The sequence below is a fragment of the Tauraco erythrolophus genome, chromosome 1, assembly GCF_009769465.1.
Source record: "Tauraco erythrolophus isolate bTauEry1 chromosome 1, bTauEry1.pri, whole genome shotgun sequence".
Taxonomy (NCBI): domain Eukaryota; kingdom Metazoa; phylum Chordata; class Aves; order Musophagiformes; family Musophagidae; genus Tauraco; species Tauraco erythrolophus.
The window spans coordinates 88,451,861-88,477,790 of NC_141465.1; the positions used below are offsets into that span (position 1 = coordinate 88,451,861).

The 25,930-nt window shown below is 36.9% G+C and overlaps 1 protein-coding gene across 1 annotated transcript in view; it reads right to left on the reverse strand.

The window, feature by feature from the left end:
* The window catches only part of SCEL (sciellin), a 46,348-nt gene extending 20,929 nt beyond the window's left edge, over positions 1-25,419 (reverse strand). Inside the window, exons 1-9 of the mRNA XM_086616048.1 lie at positions 25,377-25,419; positions 21,559-21,676; positions 20,849-20,911; positions 20,483-20,554; positions 14,172-14,240; positions 12,169-12,234; positions 10,854-10,919; positions 8,655-8,687; positions 7,690-7,761 (exon numbers count right to left, since the gene is read on the reverse strand). Coding sequence (XP_086472174.1) covers positions 7,690-7,761; positions 8,655-8,687; positions 10,854-10,919; positions 12,169-12,234; positions 14,172-14,240; positions 20,483-20,554; positions 20,849-20,911; positions 21,559-21,676; positions 25,377-25,419 — 602 coding nt within the window. The remainder of the gene's footprint in view (positions 1-7,689; positions 7,762-8,654; positions 8,688-10,853; positions 10,920-12,168; positions 12,235-14,171; positions 14,241-20,482; positions 20,555-20,848; positions 20,912-21,558; positions 21,677-25,376) is intronic.
* Positions 25,420-25,930: the final 511 nt, after the last annotated feature.

Consider the following 25,930-nt stretch of genomic DNA (forward strand, 5'->3'; position numbering starts at 1 on the left):
AGACAGAAACTAAAGGGAAATTATTTAGAGCTTGTGTAACAAGCTCTCCAGAAGTTAGCTAAGTTTCAAAAGCTTGATATCTCTGACCCTGAATCAATATCAGCAAAAGTTTCTTCATTTGGAAAACAATTCTCTTTTGGTTTATCTTATTTTATAAATGTTAAGTATCTAATGTCTTCCTTGATTTAATGCACAAAAGGCCTATAGATATATTAAGTAATTCACCTTTAAAAGCATAAAAAAAGAATGTGTGATGTAATCACAAAGTATGATATTTTTTCCCTTTTATGCTCTATATTAAAAACTTAGGGAAAATTGAATTGCCTACATTTTACTTTGACTTTCAGTCTGCGTTTGATTACTAACTCAGTTCGCTTGAGATAAAGCTCTAATACTTTTCAGTCCTTCTGCTCTGTCAGACATGTTTGTGAATCTCACTTATTTCAGTGGATAATAGCTCTGTAATTCTGGTTTAACTGGTGACAAGTCAGATCACCATCAAAAAGGAAAACACAAATGAATCTCATCCAGACGTTCAAGCACAGCTAATAGTTGAGGTATTTTTATCCTGCAAACACTCAGATAAACTTTCAAATGGCATAGAAATAGGAAATGTGAACCATACCTACAAAAAGAGCTTTAGTGATGTCATTGGTTGTTTGATGACAGTAGTGAAAACCTTTCTAATGTTTGTATTTTCAATTCTGAAGGTAATGAGGAGAACAATCATCAAAAATAAATTTTAAAAAATTTGATCACATTATTCTGACTGTTCTTATGCTGAGGCCAAATTGAATTTGATCCTGGACATGTGTGGGAAAGAGTGAGAAAAGAAATTTTAAACAGACCCCAGCCATGCTCTTGAACCTCAACTATCAGGTAGGAGAGTATGTGACCACAACTTCCTAGTCATTCAGTGAATGCTTACTTAACCTATAAAAGGTTTGCTGAGCCTATTTCTAGTTCCAGATGTCTCTAATTCCTGAAGGCATTCTTGCCTTGTTGCCTAGAATTTCATCATCCCCTTTTGCTGATACACAAACAGTTCACCTAATACCCAAGCACCAGTATTGTAGGTGCTGTTTTATGCACCAGAAAACGAAAGGACTGTAGTGTCTTTAACCAGTGGGACACTTCTTGTCAAACCCCAGGATACCCAGTGAGCTTTCACATCTACTCTGTCATCACCATCAGCAGCAGACAGGTCTATTAAGGGAGTCACACACAGTATCTTTAATAGATCTCCATGTGCTTTCTGATTAAAAGCCCTGAGCAAGATTATAGAAACTACTGAGATTACCCTCTATCTCTAATAGATTAATATTTATATAATATTTAGATTAATAGATAATATAATATTTCTAAATGTGATATCAAACAAGTTGCACCTATTGTCCTTTCTTCAGTGATCTCTCCATGTTGTCCTCCTACAAAGCATTCTGATGAACAGCTTTTTCTTCTGACATGATTGAATATGCAGACACCACACTAACCAAGTCTGGCTAAAACCTTGAGGACATTTCTGACCTAGTCATGTCAGCACAAAAGAAGACAAAAAAAAACGTTGCCAACTGGCCCTTTCAAATCTGAACTAAAAGGGTTGGTCTAGAATGTATTATGTCAAGCATCTCTTAACATTATGGGTCTGTCTGAATTTTGATCTGCCATCCATGGCTGCTTTACTGTCCCTATATCAGATTTTGTCATGTATAACTGAGAATGAATAAAGAAGTTCTTTGAGAAAAGAGTGGCATTTGTTCTGAAGCTGGGTGCATTTCCTTCCACACCGCTATGCTCACTGATCAGTGCCAGGAGCCCTCATTCAGACCTTTCATCAATAATAGCCAAGGATCAGGGAACAGAAGAGCTCTGCAGTCAACTATGAAAGCCAATTTATACTGTGCCAAAACCAGTGTAATGCTTAGCCCGGAGGATTTTGGAGTTAAATACAGAGGAAGAAGCTGTTGATCAAAATGTTTTATAGGAAGTGGACTGGGAAAGATCACTGAAGAAAGGACAACAACTTACTCAGTTTTGCTTGGAGGATATGTATGACCCTGTAAACACTGTATTAACTTTTCAGTTAGGAATAATGGGCTTGGATATTTTCACATAAGCTCTGCAATAGCGAATCATTTATATCAACACGCAGAAAAGCTGTAAACCAGCATTCCACTGAATGCCAAATCTGTCAGAATTGGGAGGCAGAAGGTTCCTGTCACTAAAGTAAATTAATATTTTTGCCTTCTGCTGAAATGTAAAAATATATCATCAAAAATGGCTGTATTTATTTGTATTATCAAAAACAATTTAGAAAGTTTAAAGTCATTTCATGTTACCGTGAGGAAAAAATTGTCATTGTAGCCAAAGCAAGATCTCGCTGCAGTTATGACTACTGAATTATGGGTGTGCCTACGTAAGTTCTGTTTTAGTATCCTTGCTTCCAACACTTTTTGAGTGATACAAGTGTCCTCCAGAAGATTTTAGAGGTCTCCTGAAGCATTATATAGTCTATAAAAAGTGAAAGAAAATACAAAAGACATCACAATGGAAAAGTCACATGGGAATACCTGGTGTGGGAGTCATGCCTTCTAATTTTGGTCATTTAGTCACTTTAATTTGTCATTAATTTTGTCATTTGGTGACCTTAATCCAACCTAAGATAATTCGCTAGGATGTTTCTAGTGACTGTTTGGAACTGCCTGTCTCTCTCCATAGAGCAGATTTCTCTTTTTCATGTAATGGGAACACATAATTGGCCAATGCCTCAAAATGCACGTGTTGTCTCAGTTTTGTGCTCTTTGCAGCTCTCTAACAATACAACTTTTACCAGTAAATGTTCATCTGGGAGACCTGACATGATTTAATTCCCTTGAGTTGGAAAGTTCTAAGCTGATACCAATTTACTCATATTTTTAAAATACTTTGGAAAAAACCTCTTATCTTCTTTTCTTTTACTCTTCAAAGTTGTCAAATGTTGACAGACACAGGAAAATGCTTCCTTGTTAAAAGAGTACAGGTAATTAACGTGTTGTTCTTTCATGATCTCTTAAAATGAAAACAGGTAACACATCCTGGGTCAAACAGGAAGATCATTTAAAAAGTGCGTAACACAAATATATTTACAGAATCATCTAAATTTGCTACTATCTCTCAGGACTAATTATTGTGAATTACCCAGTACAGTATAGGAAAACTCTGTACAGAACTAATACTCAGGGTAAAGAGCCAAGAATATAGTATCTGCTTAATTATGTTAGAAAAATATTCTAGTTCCTTGTCTCTGTACCCTAGAAATTGCTTCTCTTACCCATAAATACAAATACACAGCTGAAATATTTTCTTCAACCTAACTCTGTTCTTGATGACATACCAAAAAACATGTTTATGTATAAGTTTCTACCATATGCCCTATGCCTCTACAGACTCATAGTCATTCACTGGTAGCCTACAATCTCACTATGGATGCTTTAAGAGCTGAGTGAACTCTTTCTAAGTTCATATATAGCTCCTGTTACTGTCACTTCAAAAGCTTGTCCTCAAATACGTCCAACACAATTCTGATATATCTATGCAAAATAAAAAATAAATTCATTACTTCTACAATTTATGAACTGTTGGAAATATGGCTTTCTGATTACTCGGCATCTTTTGGTGGTAATACCTTTGTTGCTGCACTGGTAAATGTGGCCCACTGTGCCAAATACTTTCTGTATAAATAATATGCAAGGAAACAACGTAGTTGAATACAAATGAACCTCATATAAAAGCATTTTATAGAAATACACATTTTTGCTTCCTAACTGTAATCATTAATGAAAGATTGACTAAAGCTATGTTAAACACCCTTGAGATGTTTGAAGTGGGTTAAAATTGCCCACAGAATGTGCTTCTATATAAAAAAGCAGTTTTTTAAACACCTACATTTAATGGTTGCTACAATTCTGTAATGGGAAAAAGCAGAGTAAGAATTCTGGATCTCCACTGAAATGGACATAAACCACAAAAAGAGCTTGATAAGAAATTAATAAAACACCCATTGAGTAAATCAGAAAAATGCCTCTGTATGTATCCGGTGCAGTGCTCATACACTGCTGCATTTCCAACATACCAAGAGACCCGATTTGAGGAAGACCTATTATGCTGTGAAAAATACGCAATTATTAGATGGTGGTTATCTTTACTTTTTCTGCATCCTAGCCTACTTATTTATGTTGTCTCGGGAACCTGTAGATACCCTAACATTAATGGACACTGAAATTGTAAGGGACCAGCTGTATCAGCTGAACATCTGTAAGTCCATGGGGCCTGGTGGGATTCACCCCAGAGCGTTGAAGGATGGATGAAGAACTGGCTGCAGGGCAGAGCTCAAAGGGTTGTAGTGAATGGGGCTACATCTGGCTGGTGTCTGCTCACCAGCAGTGTTCCTCAGGTTCAACTCTAGGGCCAGTTCTGTTCAATATATTTATCAACAATCTGGATGCAGGAGTTAAATGAATCATTAGCAAGTTTGCTGATGATACTCAACTGGCAGGTGCTGTTGACTCTCTTGAGGGATAGGAGGCCTTGCAGAGGGATCTACATAGATTTAAGCATTGGGCTATGATTAGTGGGATGAAATTTAACACGACCAAATGCTGGATTCTGCACCTAGGACAGAGTTATGCCATTCACAAGTATAAATTGGGAGAGGAGTGGCTGGAGAGCAGCCCTGCAGAAAGGGATCTGGGGGTGCTGGTTGACAGCGGGCTCACTAGGAGTCAGCAGTGTGCCCTGGCAGCCAAGAGAGCAAACTATGTCCTGGGGTGCATCAAACACAGCATAACCAGTGGGTCAAAAGAGGTGATTGTCCCGCTGTACTCAGCCTTGGTGTGGCCTCACCTTGAATACTATGTGCAGTTCTGGGCCTTGCAATTTAAAAAGGATGTTGAGATACTTGAATGCATCCAGAGGAGGGCATGAAAGCTGAAGGGGCTGGAAGGAGTGTCCTATGAGGAATGTCTGAGGACTTTGGGCTTGTCTAGTTTGGAGAAAAGGAGGCTGAGGGATGACCTTATCGCTCTCTACAGCTTCCTGAGGAGGGAAAAGGGAGAAGGAAGTGCTAGTCTTTTCTCCCTGGTACCCAGTAATAGGGCGCGTGGGAACAGTTCAAAGCTGCACCAGGAGAGGTTTAGACTGGACATTAGGCAGCATTTCCTAACAAGAGGGTAGTCAAACACTGGAATAGGCTTTCTAGACAGGTGATGGTTGCCCCGAGCCTGTCACTATTTAAGAGGCATTTGGACAATGCCCTTAGCAACATGCTTTAACTTCTCCTCAGAGCTGAAGTGCTCAGGCACTTGGACTAGATGATCACTGTAGGTCCCTTCATTCCAACTGAAATAGTCTATTCTGGCCATGCCTCCAGATATGCTATATGTATTGTTGTATGCTCTGTGTTTTAAGAGGGATGCTACATCTGACTATTGTGCCTGAAAACAATGCAAAAATTGCTTTTTATATTAACAGAATCAGGCTTAGGCCTTGCATGGAACAGTACACAGTGAAGCTTATGCCTTTAGCCAAAAGAGAAAGCATCTGACAACTTTTTCAACAGGTAAATCCGTTCCAAAAGATTTTCCTTGTATCTCTGATCAGTTTGATAGAAAACCAATTGCCATTTTCCACTTAATTTATACTGAAATGAATTCGTTATTCCTTTAACATCCCTATCAGAATCCTGAGTAAAAGACAAATAGTCAATTAAGTATGACTTTAAAAAGCATGACCTGAAAAATCTTTCCATTCTAAATAAAAATATAGGAAATTAAAGGATGTAAGAGAAAAATATTATTCTAATAACGTCGGTATTACTAGAAATACTTTTCATATAGCTGTTTACTTTCTCTGCATGGCACAATCATTTTTGCCTAAAGTGTAGTATTTATATGATGTCTTTAATAGAAAAAAGGCACTTCTGCTGACAGCTGCTTAATGCATATTTGGTTAGCGTAAATTTAACAAAAATCTGTAGTTTTGTGAAGCTGACACATCAGCAGCAGATGGATGACATCTGAAGCACCAGCCAAATGTAAAGGAATTATAGCAGTAGCACAGAGGGCTGAATTTTGCCCACTAAGATTACAGGCTACAGATTATAGTTTATATACTGACACAAATAGCTGTAGCAGTGCAATGTTACCATAGAAACTTGTAGACCAGTAAAATATTCCTCCAGCTCTCCACCAATGGAGGGATGGGAATACAAAGCTTGATATGGTAATGAGAGCCACTGGGGAATGATGAATGTGAATTGATTGAGGGTGGGGATTAAGTAAGAAAGACCTTAACAAGCCTTTAGGAGTGAAGAATGCCTGTGACTTCCCTAGTTAATGCAGTGGCGTATTTAATTCTCTAACATCTCCCACATTTGTCAGCAGGGATTTCCTAGGGATTACATTGTGAGATATATTTTGGATATTTTTCTTAAATTATTCTGTACTGTTTTTACATACTGGGGGCTTTGGAGGAAGGGGGCATGATTCAAAATAACATAGACTGTGGCTTCAGTAGATTTAGATTAGACATAAGGAAGAAATTTTTTACAATAAGGTTGTTGAAACACTGAAACAGGTTGCCTGGAGGAGTTGTGGATGCCTCGTCTCTGGAATTGTTCAAGGCCGGGTTGGATGAGGCTTTGAGCAACCTGATGTAGTGGAAGGTGTCCCTGACCATAGCAGGGGGGTTGGAACTAGATGATCAATAAGGTCCCTTCCAACCCAAACCATTTATGATTCTATGATTCAGACCTCAAAAAAACATACGTTAGGAATCAAATTAAATAAAATCAGCTCTTTTAAACTAACATTAGTCTTAGCATGATTTCATATTTCCGGGTAAAAACTGCAAAATGAGCTGCTGTAATTCTCAGTGCATATCTAGAAATCTGTTTCTAATTCACTCACTTTTTAATTGCATATTCAGGCATTTTATTCTGGTCAAGGTCACAAAGTCAAGTTTGTTGCATGGTTATTGTTGATCGATTGTTTTGAAAAATGTAACGTCTCCATCAGTAGAGAACCTTAGAATTTGCTGGAATTTTAAGTTAAAAAAACCCAACAAATTACTATGTCTTTTCCACCAGTAGTTTTAATGGTATTCTGTACTCTTTCCAAGATACATTATTACATATGCCATCTAACTCATACCACAAGAACAAGTCCATCTGTTTAAATATACTAATTTTGTCCCACTAAACAGTCTATGTTCGGTCTTTACTATTTAAAATGTTAACACTACAATGCACAAGTTGGGTTTTTTTTATATATACAAAGTAGTGTGTAGGTATTACCTCTCCCACAATTTACTGAAGACGGAAGAAAATATACTATATATTCCATACTAGTTCAATTCATCTATTTCCAATCATTTGCAGCAACTATCTATATGCTGCTTTTTAAGATGCAGGCTAGACAGACTGAAAGAATTAAAAATGAAACATCTGAAATAACTTAGCAAGTCAATGAGATGGAACTTTTGTAAATTGGTACTTCTAGGCCAACCGTTAGGACTAGATAAATGCTGCATTTATCACACACCAACCACGTCTAAATGAGCTATCAAATATGGAAATCAAACAAATTGAGTACTTAATATCGCATTGATCAATGTTTATCAAAACACTGTTTTGATTATATCTGCTTATGTTACCTTGCCGTAGCTTGATCATCCACAGCAGTCTTTAATTTCTGCGAGGTCACCTGTTCTGATGAAAGGGTAGCCCTACAATATGAATGGTGAAGACATACTTACTGCGCTAGAAGATATTTGGAAACACATTATGTCATTTAAATGGGTTAACAGCTAAATAAGTAAACAATCACACTTTCCTATTTTTACTTATTTGTGTGAACAGATTGGTCATTATGGGAATACTAAAATAATAACAAATGATAAGAAAGGAAGAAGGTGAGTGATACAGTTGGATATGAGAGTAACATGCCTCTTTAGAGAATCTTTCTATTAGGATGGCAACTATACCATGACAAATTTTGTAGCTGTCTTAATTATAAGCCATGAAATCACAGGTTGATTAAGTAATCTTTTCCTAATTTAGGCCACATGAAATGCACATTTAATTAATGAATTAATTTAAGAAATTTATTTTCTAAAATTAGAGCAGCTTTTGCAGACACTCAAATAAATTTAAAGTACTTTACGTCAGTTCATCTTATGTTAATGCCTTCTGTTACAGGCCTTTGCATGTGCGTAGCTTTTTGATTTACTGCTTTCTTATTCTTCACTTTGCTCACGTTCTCTTATTATGCTCTCTTCAGAGCATTAGTTTAATGTAAAGGAGTATTTGCATTACCAACATATAAAAATGTGGAACTAAAATTGTGAAGCAGTTTTTGATTTTTTTATGCAGTTACAGTTGGTTTTTCAATTTGAATAAGCATCCAATTAAATGTTATATGCTATGTGAAAATAATTACATTTCAACAAGGAAGGAAGCCTTCTTCATGCTCTTCTGTGACATTGACTATGGAGGAACCCTCCCAGATAAATTATACAGTCTTTCTATTATAAGTAAATGTAAAATAATAATCAGGGTTTATGCACAGGAGTGTATTGTATTTCTGAATCTACTAAGAAGCAAAGTAAACAAGACATACGTTGTTGGAGCCTCTGAATTTTCTGAAGCAGTCCTAGGGAAAGAAAAGGGTAAACATTTCAGAAACCAAATAGTGAAATGCTAATATTGAAGCATTTTGCAGGATTTTAGATCAATCATCAGCAATTAATTTTACTTTTCCTTGCTTCTAAGAGTGTAGTTTTCTTTGTTTCTTAATGTAGAACATAACATGTTCAACCTAAGTAGCATAATACTATATTCTAATCATATCCTTTGTCTGTTACCAAGGCAATCATTCTTCAATTAACATTCTCCAGTCAATCACTCTGATCAATAGTGTTTTGTTTTCAGCATACAATTCACAACCAAAAAACTCTTTTACAGTGAGCTGCTTACATTCTTAGCTTCAATTGCAATTTTTTTTCAGTGTTCTGTAAAGTGTGCTTAATCAGCTTGGAACTGAGGCAAAGCTCTCTAGAAGTTTGCATGTCATGATTGTCTATAGAAGGCTAGAATCAGGTCTCAGAATCAGAAAAAGTAAGTAAATAATAAAACCTGACCAAAAAACTCACAAACCGATGATTGTTGAACTTCTTTCCTGAGGATAGCAGAACGATTGGCCATTCTCATGTTTGAAGAAAACACGTAGCTCTTTTCTCGACTCATGTTTTAGACTGATAGTGACCTTTTAAAACTGTGGTTATTAGCATCTATGCATAGCGCTTTATTTCCTGAAATTCACAAGTGTGTAAAGGGTTTGCCTTTGGTGACTATTATTAGTTATAGTAATATTCAAAATTTGAAATAGCTTTCACATCTTCAAAGCACTTTTAAAAGATAAATTAATCATTTAATGCCCATCACTGTTTAACCAACTGTCCTTGGTGACATCGTTGTTGGATGATCCAGGAAGGGTCATGAAAGCTTCATAAAGAATATGCCTGTATTTCTGTCTTTTCCAGACTATGAGACTAGAGGAGTAACTGAATAATTAGTGTTGAGAAGGACATAGAAATCCCAGGATTTTGTTGGAAGCTGAGCAGATGCCTTTTAGAAGATGCATCTTATCCTATGCTTTCAAAATTACCGTGATCATAATGAGATATTGAAATGAAGCCAGATAAATTCATCACAGTCGACATATTAAAAATACCTAGGAAGCACTGACTTAAAAGAAAATAAACTTTAGCATCTAGGAGCTCTCTTTCTGCTGGATGGTGAGTGACTTTGAATCTTTGCCAAACAGATGGACAGTAGCAAATACAGAATAAGATTAAAAATAATTGCTAAACTTGGTTTTAAAGATTTGTCTTAGAGTCTTCCAATGACAGAGATTCCATAAACTCCCTAGTCAATGGTCTACCAAGGAATTATACCTAATACGACAATGTATCTCTTCATTTCTGTTTCATTTCTTCCAACATGAGTCTCATGCGTATCAATGATGGGAATTAAATGAAACAGAAATGAATAGAACAGATTAAATGAACAGAAATGAAGACATTATAATCATTGATACGCATGAGACTCATGTTGGAAGTTTCCCAGATTAAAACTAGGGAAGCACAAGGCCATGCTGCAGCTAATAGGAGACCTAAGTGAAGAATATAATGAAAGTTCGTTTATTAATGTTTTAAACCATCCATATTCTGCTTTTAGATGAGAGCACAGGAAATATTCTCTGTTCTCTTTCTGATCTGCCAGAAAGCAAAATAAACTTAAGAAATAAACGTTAAACATTCATCTGCAAGTAACTTTAGCCTGAGCTTTTCTTCTAACAGTTTCTTGGATACCTTACTGAGAGCTGACTAAGCAGATCTTGAGGTTTTGTCTACACGGTTAACCAAAAGGGCCCATGGTTAGCCCCTGGCTGTCAGACCATATGGCACGAATAGATTCCTGCCCTCATGGTTAGGAGCTCTACAGCAGATTTGTCCAGTGGAGAGCTAACTGGAGCAGTCCGAAGTAAAACTATGAAGAAAGCATAGAAGCATTGTAGAAAAATTTTGGGAGCACTTATGTAACCTCAAGATGCTGGCACTTCACGTAGCCAGACCTCAGTCAATGCTGGGCATCAAGGTGCTAGGAGCCTGAATGGGTTTTTGGGCATGGGCTGCTTTCTCTTCCCATGTCATCTTACTTGTCGAACTCAGTCCCTCAAAGAATTGCCCTGTTGGATCACTCTCAAAATCAGCTCTAGCCAAGAATTAGGAAACAATTAGCGATCATCAGTACTTACCATTTGGTTTCAGCTGTTTCTGTCGTGGTCTTACTACTTGAAACTGAGGGAGGCATCCAAGATTGCCTGTCAGTGTTAACAAATAAATTTTTGAGTATTAATTTAATGCTATGTGGCTGAACAGCGTACTATGAATGTTAGAATATCAGAAGTGATGCAGAAATACCTGGAACTTTTCTTAAACTATTAGTATTTTGAAATACTGCATAGAGATACATTTTAAAACATTTTTTTTTCAGACAAGTGAATCTAATTGGAAATAATGTGGTAATTTTAATTATTGTTGCCAAAAATGTATTCTCTGCCTCTGGGTGGTCTTTTCTGCAATGTGAATGGTACAAATAAATGGATCATTCATGGCGAGGACAACTAGATAGAATGCACAAAGGAAAGGGTGTCAAGTATCAACCCAAGAAGCACATTCAGACTGATATTCGAGGTCACAGAAACACTACAAGCACTTTCAATTCTTCTTTTTTTTTTTTTTCTTTTTTTTCCCCTCCAATCTGTCAATCCAGCAATTGTTTGTAAGGAAGAAGCAACTGCACCATAACCAGTGCAATTCCGTGATGGCCTTTCACGTCTTCAAAAAACCTTAAGAGAGCTACTGGGCTGAAACCACCATAAACTTTCCCTGAACAAGTAGGGGTCTTAATATGAAAATGATGAATTTTAATTTCTAATTTCATAATTCTACTGATCACAATTTTTACTCTTGAAATACAGAAAAAAAATTACAAACAGGCAGAATTTGTGTCTGGGAAGTACACATTAAAATATGGCTCTCACAGCAGTACATTTTAGATTAAAAGCGTAGTTCTTTCTTTGTTCTACACCCTGTTTTTTCTCTTGCCCAGATACTACTATCTGAAATAAAAATTTTTCTTGCAGAAAATCTTAGTGTGGTTCTTATGTACGGCAACAGCACAGGGTAAGGTTTGGCATCGCAGATTTCAGCTGGTCACAATCACAGTGAGCTACAATGCTTTAAATTCTATGATTCTATGATTCTGTGAAATTTAGACAGTGAAAAGGCACACGCTAGCTGAGTTAAGGGCTGCGGTGAAGAATTGGCATCTACTGTGCTGTGTCCACTGCGATCGCAAAACTGGCTCTATGGAGACAACCTTGCAACAAAGTACTCCCATGGAAAAAGTCATAGCATGTAAAAGATGAATTCTTGAAGCTTGCTGAGGAGTTAGAGCATGCTAAAGGAGAGAATTGGTAATTTTTTGTATGTAATTATGATACATTAATGAAGTTTAATAAACTGCTATATACCCTCTGGCAATCAAGCAATGGTGGTAACGAATACCTTTTTTTCTTGATTGGAGAAGTCTCAGCAGTCTTTGTGGATGACGCATTAGGAGTCCAAGATTGTCTGTTAAGGAAATATACTTAATTAATCCATTATTCTTCAATACGTATCATTTCAAACAAAAAAAACCAATAATAAGAAATCATATTTCTGCTATCAGGTTGATACAACTGTGTATGGTAAGTGGTATGACTATGTTTGTATATGGCAGCTGAAATTTTGGAAATACCTCAAAAGGTACAAGATTTGGGGTACCTTAAGGTATTCTGATGCTTAGAGAACAGATGTGGTTTTACTTGATATCCAAAGTAATTACTGACTTCTTAAAATCTTGACTTCTGTACCTACACTTCAGTCTGCAACCACTAAAATATTAATATATTTATTTTTCATACTTTAAATTTTATGTTTCATAGAACCACAGAATCATAGAATGGTTTAGGTTGGAAGGGACATAAAGATCATCTAGTTCCAACATCCCTGCCATGGGCAGGGACACCTTCCACTAGACCAGGTTGCTTAAAGTGTAATTCAACCGTGCCTGGTTACTTATTCAATTATGTCAATGCTGCTCTGTTTTTTGATATGCCTGTAAAAGGAGCCAGTATTCCTCATACTCCTAACTATATAAATCCCAAGCTAGTTGTTTTTCTCAAATAGTTCATGAACAAGTTATTTTCTTGTCCTCTGCAATTCTTAATGTAACGAGAATAACCAAAGAACAGAGCTTTACAAATCATTTTATTGCTCTCTGGCAGGAAAAAGTATATACCGTTTAAGTCTCACTTAAGTCCCACTTCAAAATTCATGGTAAGTCTATTAAAAAATCATCTCTGGACAAAATAATGTAAAATCCAATTTATATGATGTTTCATGTGTCATCATCACCATGACGTACAACATAATGGTACAAAATCATAATTTAAAAGAATGACCTCACTTGAACTTTAAATGCCAGGATACTCATTTGCTCATCAGAATCATATTTCAACACTTTGCAAGATGACATTTAATTGCTGTGCTCAGTCTTCTCTAGCAACTCCATTCAGTGTAATTTATTACTGATAGAGCATTACTGACATCGATGAAGGCACAAAGTGATATACTTGTCCCTTTACATTAATAAGTACGGTGGCTGAGCTGTTTTGACTTTCATTTTTTAAGTAAAAATTTCAAGTAGGTAAGAGCTGTAAGTTCTTTAGAAATTAAATATTCAGTGTTGTGTAGTCATATTACATATATGAAGGGTCCATCTCTGAATAATAAATTTTTTATAGCATGTCAAAGATACTGTCCTAAGTTGATTTAAATTGGAAATTGGTTTCAACCTGTTTTAAACAAAAGACTGACCTTCTGACAAAAGAAAAGCTTTCAAATAAATCATGTATTTTCTGTTTGCTTTCCATTGGAAAAATCAGTTAACCTGTCTATCAAAAAAAAAGTATTTTTTATGTTTTGGTACTCAAGTTTTCCATTGGCAATTTCCACTGAAAAACTTAATCAGAATTTTTTCATGTAGATTTTCCTCAGACATATGTATCATATTTGGCAGAATTCATGCAGAGAAATGTAGAAGTCTAGAACATACACTAAACTGTTTTCAGAACACTCTTATTCTTTCTTTTTCTTATTTAAAGCATTGTGTTTCTTAAATAATTGCTATGCTGAGTAACCGTGTAATCTGAACTGGTCTTTCTTTCAATCTATGTGGAGAAATAGGCATTTCTAAGGAAAATTTCTCTTATTCTAAAGAATATATCCAGATATAAATGTCTGCATTCCAGATGTCAGGTGGTGAAATGAAGCCTACTATTAGGCCATATACCACGCAAATTATTTCTCTATATAATATATTCTTGGTATGTACCTGTAACCAAAAGTTATACGTTATAATAACACTTAGATAACATTATTAGGTGATAATACATGATAAATGATACACGATACATGATAAATTATAATGCATAATACTTAGAGGATAAAGTTTCCAAAACTCATACCTATTGCTTTGCTTATTATTCAGAGTTGGAGACTTATTTATTTTATCAGTATCACTTCTGGCTGGAATTCTGTAAGAAACACAGAAATTATTTCTAACTCACACTCTAGATCTTTTTTTAAAAAACACACTTGCATGAAATTAAAAGATAGAGTATTACTTTGCCCTGTGTACAGATCAGAAATTCCCCAGTATCAAAATAAGTATAGAACAGAAGCTGAATTATTATAAATTTAGTGCATTAATATCTGAATATACTAAGTAGCTCACGGAAAAAAAAACATTTAAAAGTTTACTTTCAAACATGAATTGATATACTGTATCAAACTTCATCCTCGTTAACAGTTAATTTACTACAACTCCTTTGAATTAGATTAGAATATTAGAAAGAAAGCAAGGTTTTTCAGTCAAGCAGTATGCAAACCATTTCCTTTTTCTCTCCCTCACCATCCCTTGAGAGATGCAAGAGTCTCGTTTTCTTTACAGCTTTTAGAGATCACTGTGATTTGAAAATAATCTGGTGTATAATCCCTGATAAAGCATAGTAGTGACCTAAAGGAATAGCATCTGTCAAAGAAGTTAGATTATTTGTGGTTGAATTGGTTTTATTAAGCCATGAAATTTACGCTAAGAAACAACCATGTGATTTTTCAAGCCCTGTATGGATTCCACAGTTATTGCCTAAAACTCTTCCAAATTTTCACAGAAAGCACCATGCAGCTATCGTGCCTGAAACAGCTTAAGTACTTATTTTATTTCAACTTTCTTCCCATATATGGAATACCCTTTAATAAGAACCAGGGAACTCCAAAAAGTTCAAAGATAAAGTGGTGTACATTGAAATAGATTACAAATACTAAGTTGAGAGGTTATCTGAAATATTTGGCTAAAACAGCTGAAACATATTTTGAGCTACAACTTACTTACATACAGAAATTACTTAATTTTAGTTATCTATTCCCATCTAGAAACTGAAGCTATAGGTACAAAATAATTGATCCTAGAACTAAAATCTAATATGTACAAAACATTTTGTAACCTGCCTTCAGCCAAGTATGACAGAACACTGTTGTATTTAATGAAAAGCCTTCAAGGAAGCTCTGGGACACAATCTGCTCTGTGCCTTTTTCAAATTTTAAATTAATTGTGCAAATAACTGTCTCGTATCACGGGCAGCCTGTGACTGTGACCAGCAGTTACAGTTACTCGGAAGATCACTAGAGGTCTCACTAAACTCGCGAGCATTACTGTGGATGCAAACATCCAAACATTTCTTCTAATTCACAGCTATCCAATGAACCAGCATTTCTTTCGCATTTCATTATGTATTTTCAAAATTTTAGCACAATACTTTAAGTAGTTTTGTATTTGCTCATTTTAAAGACTTAAAAGGTTCATCTGGCATCCTACTCCAGAAGCTCTGAAAAAAGTGAAAGAAGAAAGGTAAGTTTAATGTTAACTCCTCCTGTGTAACTTTTCAGCTTCTGATAAGCAGTGGTTGAAAAATACCCTCTGTTGGCACCCAGAATGCTGTCTCCAACAGACACTTTTGGATCAATTATCCATGTACCCATCTAATGTTTTTCTGACCTAATTTAAATTTCTAGCCTCCACAATATCTTGTGGCAGTGATTCCTACAAGGAATATATGTGATAAGGGGAAAATAAGTGTTCTTTCTTTCTTCTTTTCTTTCTTCCTTTCTTCCTTTCTTTTTTCCTTTCTTTCTTTTTCTTTCTTCTTTCCTTCCTTCCTTTCTTTCTTCCTTTCTTTCTTCCTTCCTTCCTTTCTTTCTTTATTTTTCCCTCTTTTTTTTCTTTAAATCATTAACTAAACATTTCATACAGTATCTCTTCATTCTTACAGTGTAGCAAACAGAAAATATTCTTTCCTTACTCACTTTCCTTATAACACACTTTTCCAAGCTGAGGCAATTTTGTCTCTTCAGACGTTCCACATATGAAAGCTATTCCATCCCTTTGACCATCGTTTCTCACCTTCCTCTTTATATTTTTCTGGTTCTATTGTAGTTTCTTCACATGAGTGAAACACTACATGCAATGTTCGAGATGTGCAAAACAGGTTCACACCACAACTGAACAGTGGTTTCTGGTTTGCTCTCAGTTCCTTTTCTAATAATTCATACCATTCCAAAGGATTACATGATTAATAAAGCAACAATGAAAGTGTCTTGTTTGCTTCAGTCCCTTCTCTTCAGATCCGATTGCTATAAATGCAATCAGGATTTATTCTGCCTGCAAGCTATTCTGGACTTAGTGGCACTTAATACTGGGTAAAATAGCAATGTAATTTTCATTGTCATTGTCTGATTTTTAACGTCTCTCCATCTTTTGTCAAATATTTATTTAGTTGTTAATAATAAGAGAGAAATAAATGGATAAATAAATTTTTTCCTCCCATCTAGAAAGGTATTTGTGATCATCTGCACAATCCAATTGTTGTTTGAGTTACAACGTGTAGATCTACATGCTGGTACACGTATGTGTGCACCTACTGCCATCAGGGTATGGGTTTCTGTTAACAGCTTAACTCTGTTTAGTATTTTCTTATGCTTGAAGCCAATGGTGCAATTGCATGTAGTCATCTCCAACACCACTCTCGGGTCCTTAATACTGAAACTGATGTTCAAATTTTGTAGATACTGGGTTAGGCAAAATTCATATCAAACTCCTTCTTTGAACACGGATATGGCAGTATCTAGGAAGCAAAAAGCTGTACTTAAAATGGCTTTTAGATATGTTTTCACTGTCACATTTACACATGCAATGAGGAACTCAAAATTACTCTTATACTCTTAAAATTCCAATTGGAACTTCAGTGACTATTTTGCTGTTTTGAAAACCAGCTATTGATGAGACATTCATCCAGATAGATCCAGATTCTTTAAATACTTGTCTTTTGGAATATTAGAGTCATGGTCAGAAGAGATACAAAGTAGAAATGTGGAAAGATGTTCCGATCTCTGGCTTGAAAACTGCTAAGTCCTACAGATCTTCTGCAGGATTCAAGACTACCATTTTACAGCATCTTAGCTAGACAAAAATTATTTTCCATACAGATGTCATGACTTACAATAACTCTATAAACAGCTCAGAGACGTCTCCAATACCAAGGTCATTCTTCTCAAAAACTGTCATACTAGGAGCAGTCCTTGAGATTTTATTCTATAATCCAAAAACATGCTCCATTTTTCAACTCTGCATTTTAGTTTTGAACAGAAAAAAAAAAAAGAATGTTCCTTTTTTACACAGGCGGTTAAATAATATAGCAGTTCTGCGAATTGGTCCATTCTAAGCTCAGAGAATTCTGTACTATGGTTTTGCTTGCCAGAAATCATTTATAAGAAAATAAGGGAATTGTACCTGGTGGAGAACATCCTCCACAGGATGCAGGACTAATTTGACTACAGGCTACAAAAAGGTGCTAATAGAAAATACATCCACACCCTTTTATGCCTTAGGTTGCAAGTTTGAGGAGATGCAGAACACGTGGTCCACCCTTACAGAAGTGCCTGCTGGCAATGGGTGTGCACAAATTAATCTTGAAATGGCTATATTCCACAGTTTTGAGAAGACCAGTGATGAATGAGGAAAAATACACAACTTGACTGCAGTTTCTTCACTGCAATCATTTCAAAATGGAACCATCATGACTCCATTTATGGACATATTCTGCATTAGTTATCAGAAATGTATATTCACACCTAATAATCCTAATAATAATCCTAATAATCCTTTCTTTGTATTCTCTGTCATCTGTTGCATATTAAGAACCCTTTATGTTGGATATTTGTGTATATGAGAACACGGAATCAGTCAGCTTGTGTCCTGGTTTCAGCTGGGACAGTGTTAGCTCTTCTTTTTAGCAGCTAGAAGAGCTCCGTGTTTTGGTTTTACTCAGAGGCTTGCTCTGAGAAGAATGTTGATAGCAAGCTGATGTTTGTGGTTGGAAGTGAGACTCCAAGGACTTCTCAGTGCGCCATGTTCTGGCTGGAGTGCAGAGGCACGGCGGGATAAGAGGGGAGCATAGCCGGGACAAGGGGGCCACGATTCCCCTTGTGATTTGTGGTGGAACAGATTGAGGGCCAAACTGGCCAATTAGTATTCCATATCATGCAGCATCATGCCCAGTATAAAGGTGAGGGGCAGCTGGAAAGAAGGGCTTTTTGCGCTTTGGCTCTTTTGCCGCTTTTGCTCTTTCGCTGCTTTTGCTCTCTTGCCACTTTTACTCTTTAGCACTTCTGTGCTTTTGCTCTATTGCCTTTTTTTTTTTTCTCTCTCTCTCCCAGTACTCCCACTCTCGGAGTACTCTCTCTCTCTCTCCCCTTCTCTATTTCGGGGCCTTGTGTTTGTCCAGAATTGCAGCTTCGGGACGAGACGGGCTTCGCATACGAGGGGGTGGTGAGCATCTACACTGTGTATTAAATCATCTGTATTAAATTGTTCTTATCTCAACCCACGGGTTTCCCATTTCTCCTTTAATTCTCTCCCTCATCTCTGGGGCTGGGAGAGGGTGAGTGAGTGACTGTGTAGGGTTTGGTTGCCGGAGCAGCCTAACCCATGACAGCTTGCAATCTAAAATAATTCTTATTATCTCGGCATAAAGCAGAAAGTCATAGATAGATAGCGATGTGTCCACACAAAAGGATAACACTGTTCCGCAATGCTGCAGAAACTGGAATTGTCCTATCACTTCTAAATAAGTAGTTAGGGCTTACGAGTATGAAAATCAAGCCCTAGAAATTGTTTTGAAGTCAATGAGTGTGAAATATTCTACTGGAATTTCCAAAGAGCTTTGTAGAAATTGTCTTTAAAAACTCTTCCATAAACTCATCTTCTATATGGTAATAGAGAAGGTCCATTCATGCATAAATAACTGGTTAAAAAGTAGGAAGCAAAGGTTTGGAATAAATGACCATTTTTCAGAGTGGAGGAAGGGATTTGTACAAGACCTGTACTTTTCCATACGTTCATGAATTATTTGGAAAAGAAGGAGAATGAGATGATGCTGCTTGCCAATGACACTAAGTCATGATAGTCAAAACAAATGCTGATTGGCAAGGCTTTCAGAAGTGATCTGCTAACATTTTAGGTTTCTAAAATGGCAGATGACATTCACTTTTCTTAGATGCAAAGTAAGGCCTGCCAAGAAAAAAAATTAATCTCTGATCTAGCTATTATCACTCAAGAAAGAGGTCTTAGAGTTGTATAGATAATGTTATGAAAATGAAAGCTCGATTCTTAGCAGCACTCAAAAGAGCAAATTCGATTTTATAAAGTACAAGGAAAGGAATAGCAAATGAACCAGAAGCTGTTGTTGTACTCCTATATATATATACACACACACACAAGGTGTGCTCCCATCTTAAATATTTGCATGGAGATTTAGACCCCTAGATCAAAAAGGCTGATATGGAAATAGAAAAGATACAGAGAAGAGCAATAGGTAAATGGAAGCTATAGAATGTCTTCCTCCTGAGGTGTGAACAAATACAGCAGGATTCACCAGTAAAACAATTGATGGAGAGGGGATATCACCCAGCTCTGTAGCCTATTCTATTCTAGACGTCTATGGAGAAGGTACATTTTACATAACTTTTTTGTTTTTCTTACAGCAGAAGTAGGGATCATCAAACAAAATTACACAGTGCTAAGACCCAAACAAGTGCACTTTTTCCACAGTGTGCATTTAAGTGCTGGTACTCATAGCCTTAGAACATTGTGGATACCAGACGTTAACGGGGGCTGAATTTTCAAGGTGCGACGCAGAAAGAATCTGCAAACACAGGCATAGTCATGTCTTAACTCAACAGAGGTCAACCCTGAAAAGGACATTCAAATTAAGCACTTGTATGATAAGCATGTGATTCTTCTATTTGTACTGACTGTGGTATGAAGTGGCAGCAAGGATTTGCAAAGAACTAGGGGTTTAGCCACATTGTGCTTAACTACTGGAGATAGGACTTTGATTTATTATTTAAAAAGCAGGAAAATGGGGAGGAGTGGATATCATCTGTGCAGAGATACTTAAATTTATGAGGACAAGAATACACAGAAATTGATACCGAAAAAGAAGAGTAAGATGTCAAAAGAAACTTTTATCAAATCACATTTCCATTTGTCTCATTGACAATTCATGCAAAAATCATTCAAAGTCTTCTACTCAGATGCTTAGTAAATAACAAAATTTAAAAAAAAAAAAAACCACCACTGATTTCATTCATGCTTTCATTTTTAAGACCTCTCACAGGTATGAGAATCACAAAATACAATGCATTCAGAAAAAAGCCCTACCTGTCCAAGGTAGTGTCAGACCTGTATCGTCCAAGTACAGCTTTCTGATCTTCCTTTTCGTTTGTGTTACTGCTATAAAAAACGTTAGAAATGTGACTTTGGTCACTGTTTCTATTAAACAACTCATCACCAATAAAGCAATATATAAGTCTTGAAATAAGGTATCATACAGGATTTCAAACCATCCAACTCTGCATCTATTGCAATCATCAACTTAATAATTATTGAAATCAAAGTCAGATTTACAGTGGAAATACGTATAGACTAAAATTGAACAAAGAAAGCTCTTGGTACAATCAGAATACAGTTTACTTTTTTTTTTTTTCTGAAATATCATCAGAAAGGTGTTCAGATACCCCACTGTACCTGTGCAGGCTATCTTGGGATTTGTATTGGTTGAGCACAGCCCTTCCATAGTTTTCATCAGCACTTCAAGCAAAAGAAAGACAATGGTTAGTTAAAATCTGAATATTAAAAATAGAAAATTGTTTCTTGGCAAAATATTTCTGTCCTTGATCACATTTCACAGCTGTCCACTACCACTGTAACCACACCAGTGACAGATCTCTGCATTAGATGACTCCAGACATTTTGGAGCAATAACTATCTCTTCCTACATGCTGTTCATGGACCAAATAACGAGGGCCTGGTCTCAAGATGGGATTTCTACTACAATACAAGTCACAGTTTGCAATACAGTAAATGTTAACTGATTCTGACTTAAGCTCCTTAAAAGAACTTGTCAAGATTTATCGTCTTCATGCTTGTGAAAAGAAAAAGTCAGATTGTAGACTTGCAATCTAAATATATGAAGTGTAGGATTTTTCTGGTTGAGCAGAAGCCAGAGACATCTCATTAAATGCTCAGCAGTCAAAAGCCCCAATGAAAGTGAAAGTCCAGCCGACTAATACTTCCAAAAGGCAATCAATACCTCATCAAGATAAGCAAATAATAGTTATTTGTTGAAATTTATGTAACTCTGGTTGATACCATTCATGAAAAAGTAGACACTCCAAGAAAATGTACATAGGATACTGAACTAAATACAGAAGAAATGTATTTCATAGCTTTCTTACCTTTCCTCTTCAGGCCTCTTCTTTATCCAGCTGTTATCTTGCAAAAGAGTCCGTCGTTTATTAATATCATGAGTAGCCTGTTGTCTACTTTTGATTGCAACAGAGGGGCTCTTATTATCTGCAAAGGCAGAGAAACATGTCTTGAGAATGAACATACAGGATAACTTTGTGAGCTTAAAACACTATTAGAAAGGCTGAAATACGAAAAGTTTAGCACAGATCGATTCTTCAGCTGTTGCTCGTGCACAGATCATTTCCTTGAAAAGTTTGTGGCTTGATCCCTTCAACCTGATGGGACTGCAGAAGCCCAGTTCACCAAGCTAAATTCAGTTTCATCCTTAATATGAAACAACTTGGAATATTTTTAATGTAATCACAGATGTGATAAAGGAATCATGAGATATACATAAAATAGGAATTCCAGTAAAGCCAAACTAATGAATCCTATTTCCTGGGGTGTTGTCTGTGTTTTTTTGTATTTGTAGATGTGTGGCAGGATGTAAATTTCAAACGAAAGCTAATCTTGAGATGATCATATGGTCCTCCACCTACATCCAGTCCAACATGTGTGGATTTTCAGGTTTCTCCAAAGAGTCAGACTTTGTCTGAAGATTTTTCCTCACAGACTGTATGAATAAAGTCTCTTTTCTAACCAGCTACCTAGTTTTACTGAACTTTTAATGAAAGCAATACCTTTAAGGCCTGTATCTTTAGGTCAGATTTGACTAAATTGGTGTATGGTTTCAAAGGTTATTGGGAGGGACAGACATGCCCACTCACACCTTGTACGAATATGGAAACCTTATTTTAAAAAACAACTTAAAATATATTTGCCCAACAATGCTGATATTTAGTATATGGAAGAACTAACAATGTGATGTTCTATTGATTTGTGAGAAAATATATGCCTCGCTGTATTAGAAAGCTGATGTTTATCTCATTTGGTTTCCCTTTAGGAGGGGTTTGACTTAGAAGCAAGCAAAAATATTTAATGACTATTGTCCAGTGTTCTCGATTCTTTTTCTTCACACCTATCATCAACCTGTTTGAGGTGAAGGAGAATATTGTTGTGCCATTTGAACTTTCCGCTTTAAAATGGAAGACTAGAAGTTGAGCCAAGTAGAGCTCCCTATTTTAATTACGATACTTGCCTCAAACTTTCCCAGACAAGAGAAGGTGGAAAATTAAATATGTAAAACCTTTGTCGATAGTAACCAATTAATAAACGAACTGACTGATGAAGAATACTGAGTTAGAAACCTTCATTATTTTCTCCATGAATTCCTCACTCTCTGAGCACCCACACAAAAGGAGTTCAACACCACCAGATTTCAGGAGACAACATTATCTGGTGTTCAGTGAGGACATTTGACCTTAAATATTGTGTATGCAAAGACCATACTTCACAGAAGATACATGCAGTTAGCATCATGTCATTTGCCAGAGCTCTGTTTTGGCATTCTGCTGTGATTTATAAGAAAATGTAGCTCTTGCTTTTAATCCAAGAACTTCAGCTGTAGTGATAACACGAAAAATGACAAATAGCTACAGTGAATGGAAGATCAAATCATAATAAAGCACCAAAATATTTAAGTGACAATGGCCAAGACTGACTTTTAAAATACCTTTTTCCCATGAAAGAAAAACACTACAGTACAAAGATAAAATTCAGTCTAAAAACATATATCTGACTGTAACCCAAACTGTCTGCTCTTATCTCTTGCAATTCACTGTAGGTATGTTCATACCATTAAATAAAAGAAGGCCCTTGAAGGAATTAAAGGACTGGACTCATCATTCATATTTGCCTAGTTCCAAACATTCTCTGACTCCATGTTGGACTAGCTCTCTCCAAGACTGAGCTGCTAGAGAGGTGACATTTAAGAAGCATGGCTGTGATAGCATGGATGTGTGTTGCTGTCTCTTGGCCCTGATGTCAAAGTTTGGCTGTCTTTTTTTGAGCAGCATAAAAGCAGCCCTTTGAAATCATTAAGAAATGAACAGGCACATCAAAGATGAGATTTCTAAGAATGTGCTGACAATCATCATAGATTAAGAACAAAAAGTCATCTATCCTCACTTCATGCTTTCTCCATCAGCCTGTTCACTGCCAATTGAGCTAGTTTTTATCTTAAAAATATTTATGAAAACTTGACCTTAAACATTTCAAAAAATGAAGACATCCCAGGCTCGTCTGCATAGCTCCAGTGGTTCATTAAAATATCTATTAAAATAGATATTTTGCAAACTGAAAAGAGGAAGGACCTCCATCAGTTTAAACAATAGCATTGTCTCATAGTCACCGTCAATGGAGATAGTTGTAATTAGCAAACAAGACTATATAAAGTGCATTTGCTCTAAATATTTACTGTTTTGAATACACTGATAATGCTAGCAAATGACTGGGATGTAAAAGGGACTTGGATGAACATATATACATAGAAAAAGAATTTGCAAATTCAGTAATCAAGTATTTGAATGAAGATCCAATAGCAAAACCTGTACATTCCCATTATCATAAATATTTTCTTATTTTTAATTTGGCACAATCATTTGCATTGAAAAAAAAAAAAAGTTAATTTTTGAAAGTAGGAAGAATGTGAGTTCAAGTATGTACATTCCAGAGATAAAACTTCTCTACAGCAAGGATAGCTGATGGCAACTAAAGGAGTGGAAATGATTCCAGCATTCCTTTCATACTAATCATTTTAGCCAAAGATGCTTTCAACTATCTGCAATACATTTTAATCTGTGCTCTACTGTCAGCCGTAACCTCCTCTGAATCTTGAAGAAAAACTCTTCAATGTCACAAACATAATATATGTATTTCTTTATATTCAAGAAATACTCAGTAGCTATCCAACTATTAAAATTAACCTTGCATATACAATATTGGCTTTTTTCCAATAGAATTTTAGGAAAACTCTTAATCACCTACTCAAAAATCACTTGGATTTCACAGGAATCATGGTTTTCTTAACTGCTCAGTGTAAAAAAGTAAAAAAAAATAAAAATATCCTGTAAAGATAGTCAAGGAATATATGTTGTTTTCTTTTCAAGAAACATCAAGAGCAATTTGCTGATGTGTGAGGCCTTGCCTTTGCTGAAGAGTATTCATTTCTAGTCTAATGAATTGTCTCCCAGGTTTCAATTAAACAATTAAACATAGCTCTGATACAGCAGTTCATGTCACATGAGCACAGGCAAGTAGGCCATGTCCCTTTCTTATTTTGGCAATAAAAACTTCATGTTCTCAACATGGAAGAGACAAGCTGACCCCCACCATGGCTGCACCCGTTTCGGTGTGCTTAGGCCTCGCCTGTCCCACCCGAACCAGCTCCTCATGTGCCTAAGAACCCTTAAGTCTTTAGAAGTATTTTGCAAGTTCAAGGGAAACGGAAAATTTCATTGTGTTTCCAGTTTGGCTTCGGTCACTCCTCTGCATAGAAAGCCAACTCCAGCCCTCATCACGTTTTGTCCTTCCAGAGGAACAAACCATCGCAGCTGTCAGCGATCAAAGAGCTTTTCCCTCCCTCCCCCAGTTCTAATTTTCTGCAATTTCTCCTCCTTTTCCCTGAGCGAGCCAAAGCAACAACGCTGAGGGGATGGATGCCCTGTCTGCCCACTGCCCTCCCCGCCACCGTGCTCCCGTGGGCTTCCCGCAGCAGCCGCCGGCCCCGGTAGGGGAAGCTGCCATCCTGCGCCGCACCACCCGGCTGACCCCCACACTGCACCGCGCTGCCCGGCACCACCGTGCTCCCGCCGCGCATCTGCTGCGGTGCACCCGAGAGCAGAAAATGAGGGAGACTCGGTGTTACCGCTTCGACTGGGCGACTGTTTTCGTGTGCCGAAAGCCGACATTTCGTTCAGTGGGGTGTCCTTCTGTGGGAATCTAAAAGAAAACATGAAAAAAAAAAAAGAGAGTTGGCGGTGAGATTAACAATCAGACCCGAAGATGGTTTAAGTTCATTTACCACTCTGGTCACCTCCTCGCTCAGGTTTAGTCCAATAGGGTGGAATGACTTAGCGCTGGCTGCAGCCCCCTTTGAACTGAACCTCAGGCGCGGTGGTGGGTTTTCCCTCTCCGGTGATGACTGTGTGTATTCCTGCCCTGTCACACCGCTTCTCCCTCCTTTTCCTTCTTGGGAGCTCCTTCCCTAAGAACGTGCAGGGTGGTGAGAGCCTTCGGAGGAAAAGAGAGTAATGAAGAATGGGGTAAGGCAATTAACTTAATGGGAAGAGGAGATAAGCCTGTGGCTCTGAGCGGTGCCTAGAGCCCATGTGGGCTCACCCAGTCCCGCCGACGGGTCTCGCAGCTCCAGTGCCCTGCAGCCAACGTGGGGTCTGGGACAGGGGTGGTTCTTCTGCTCTG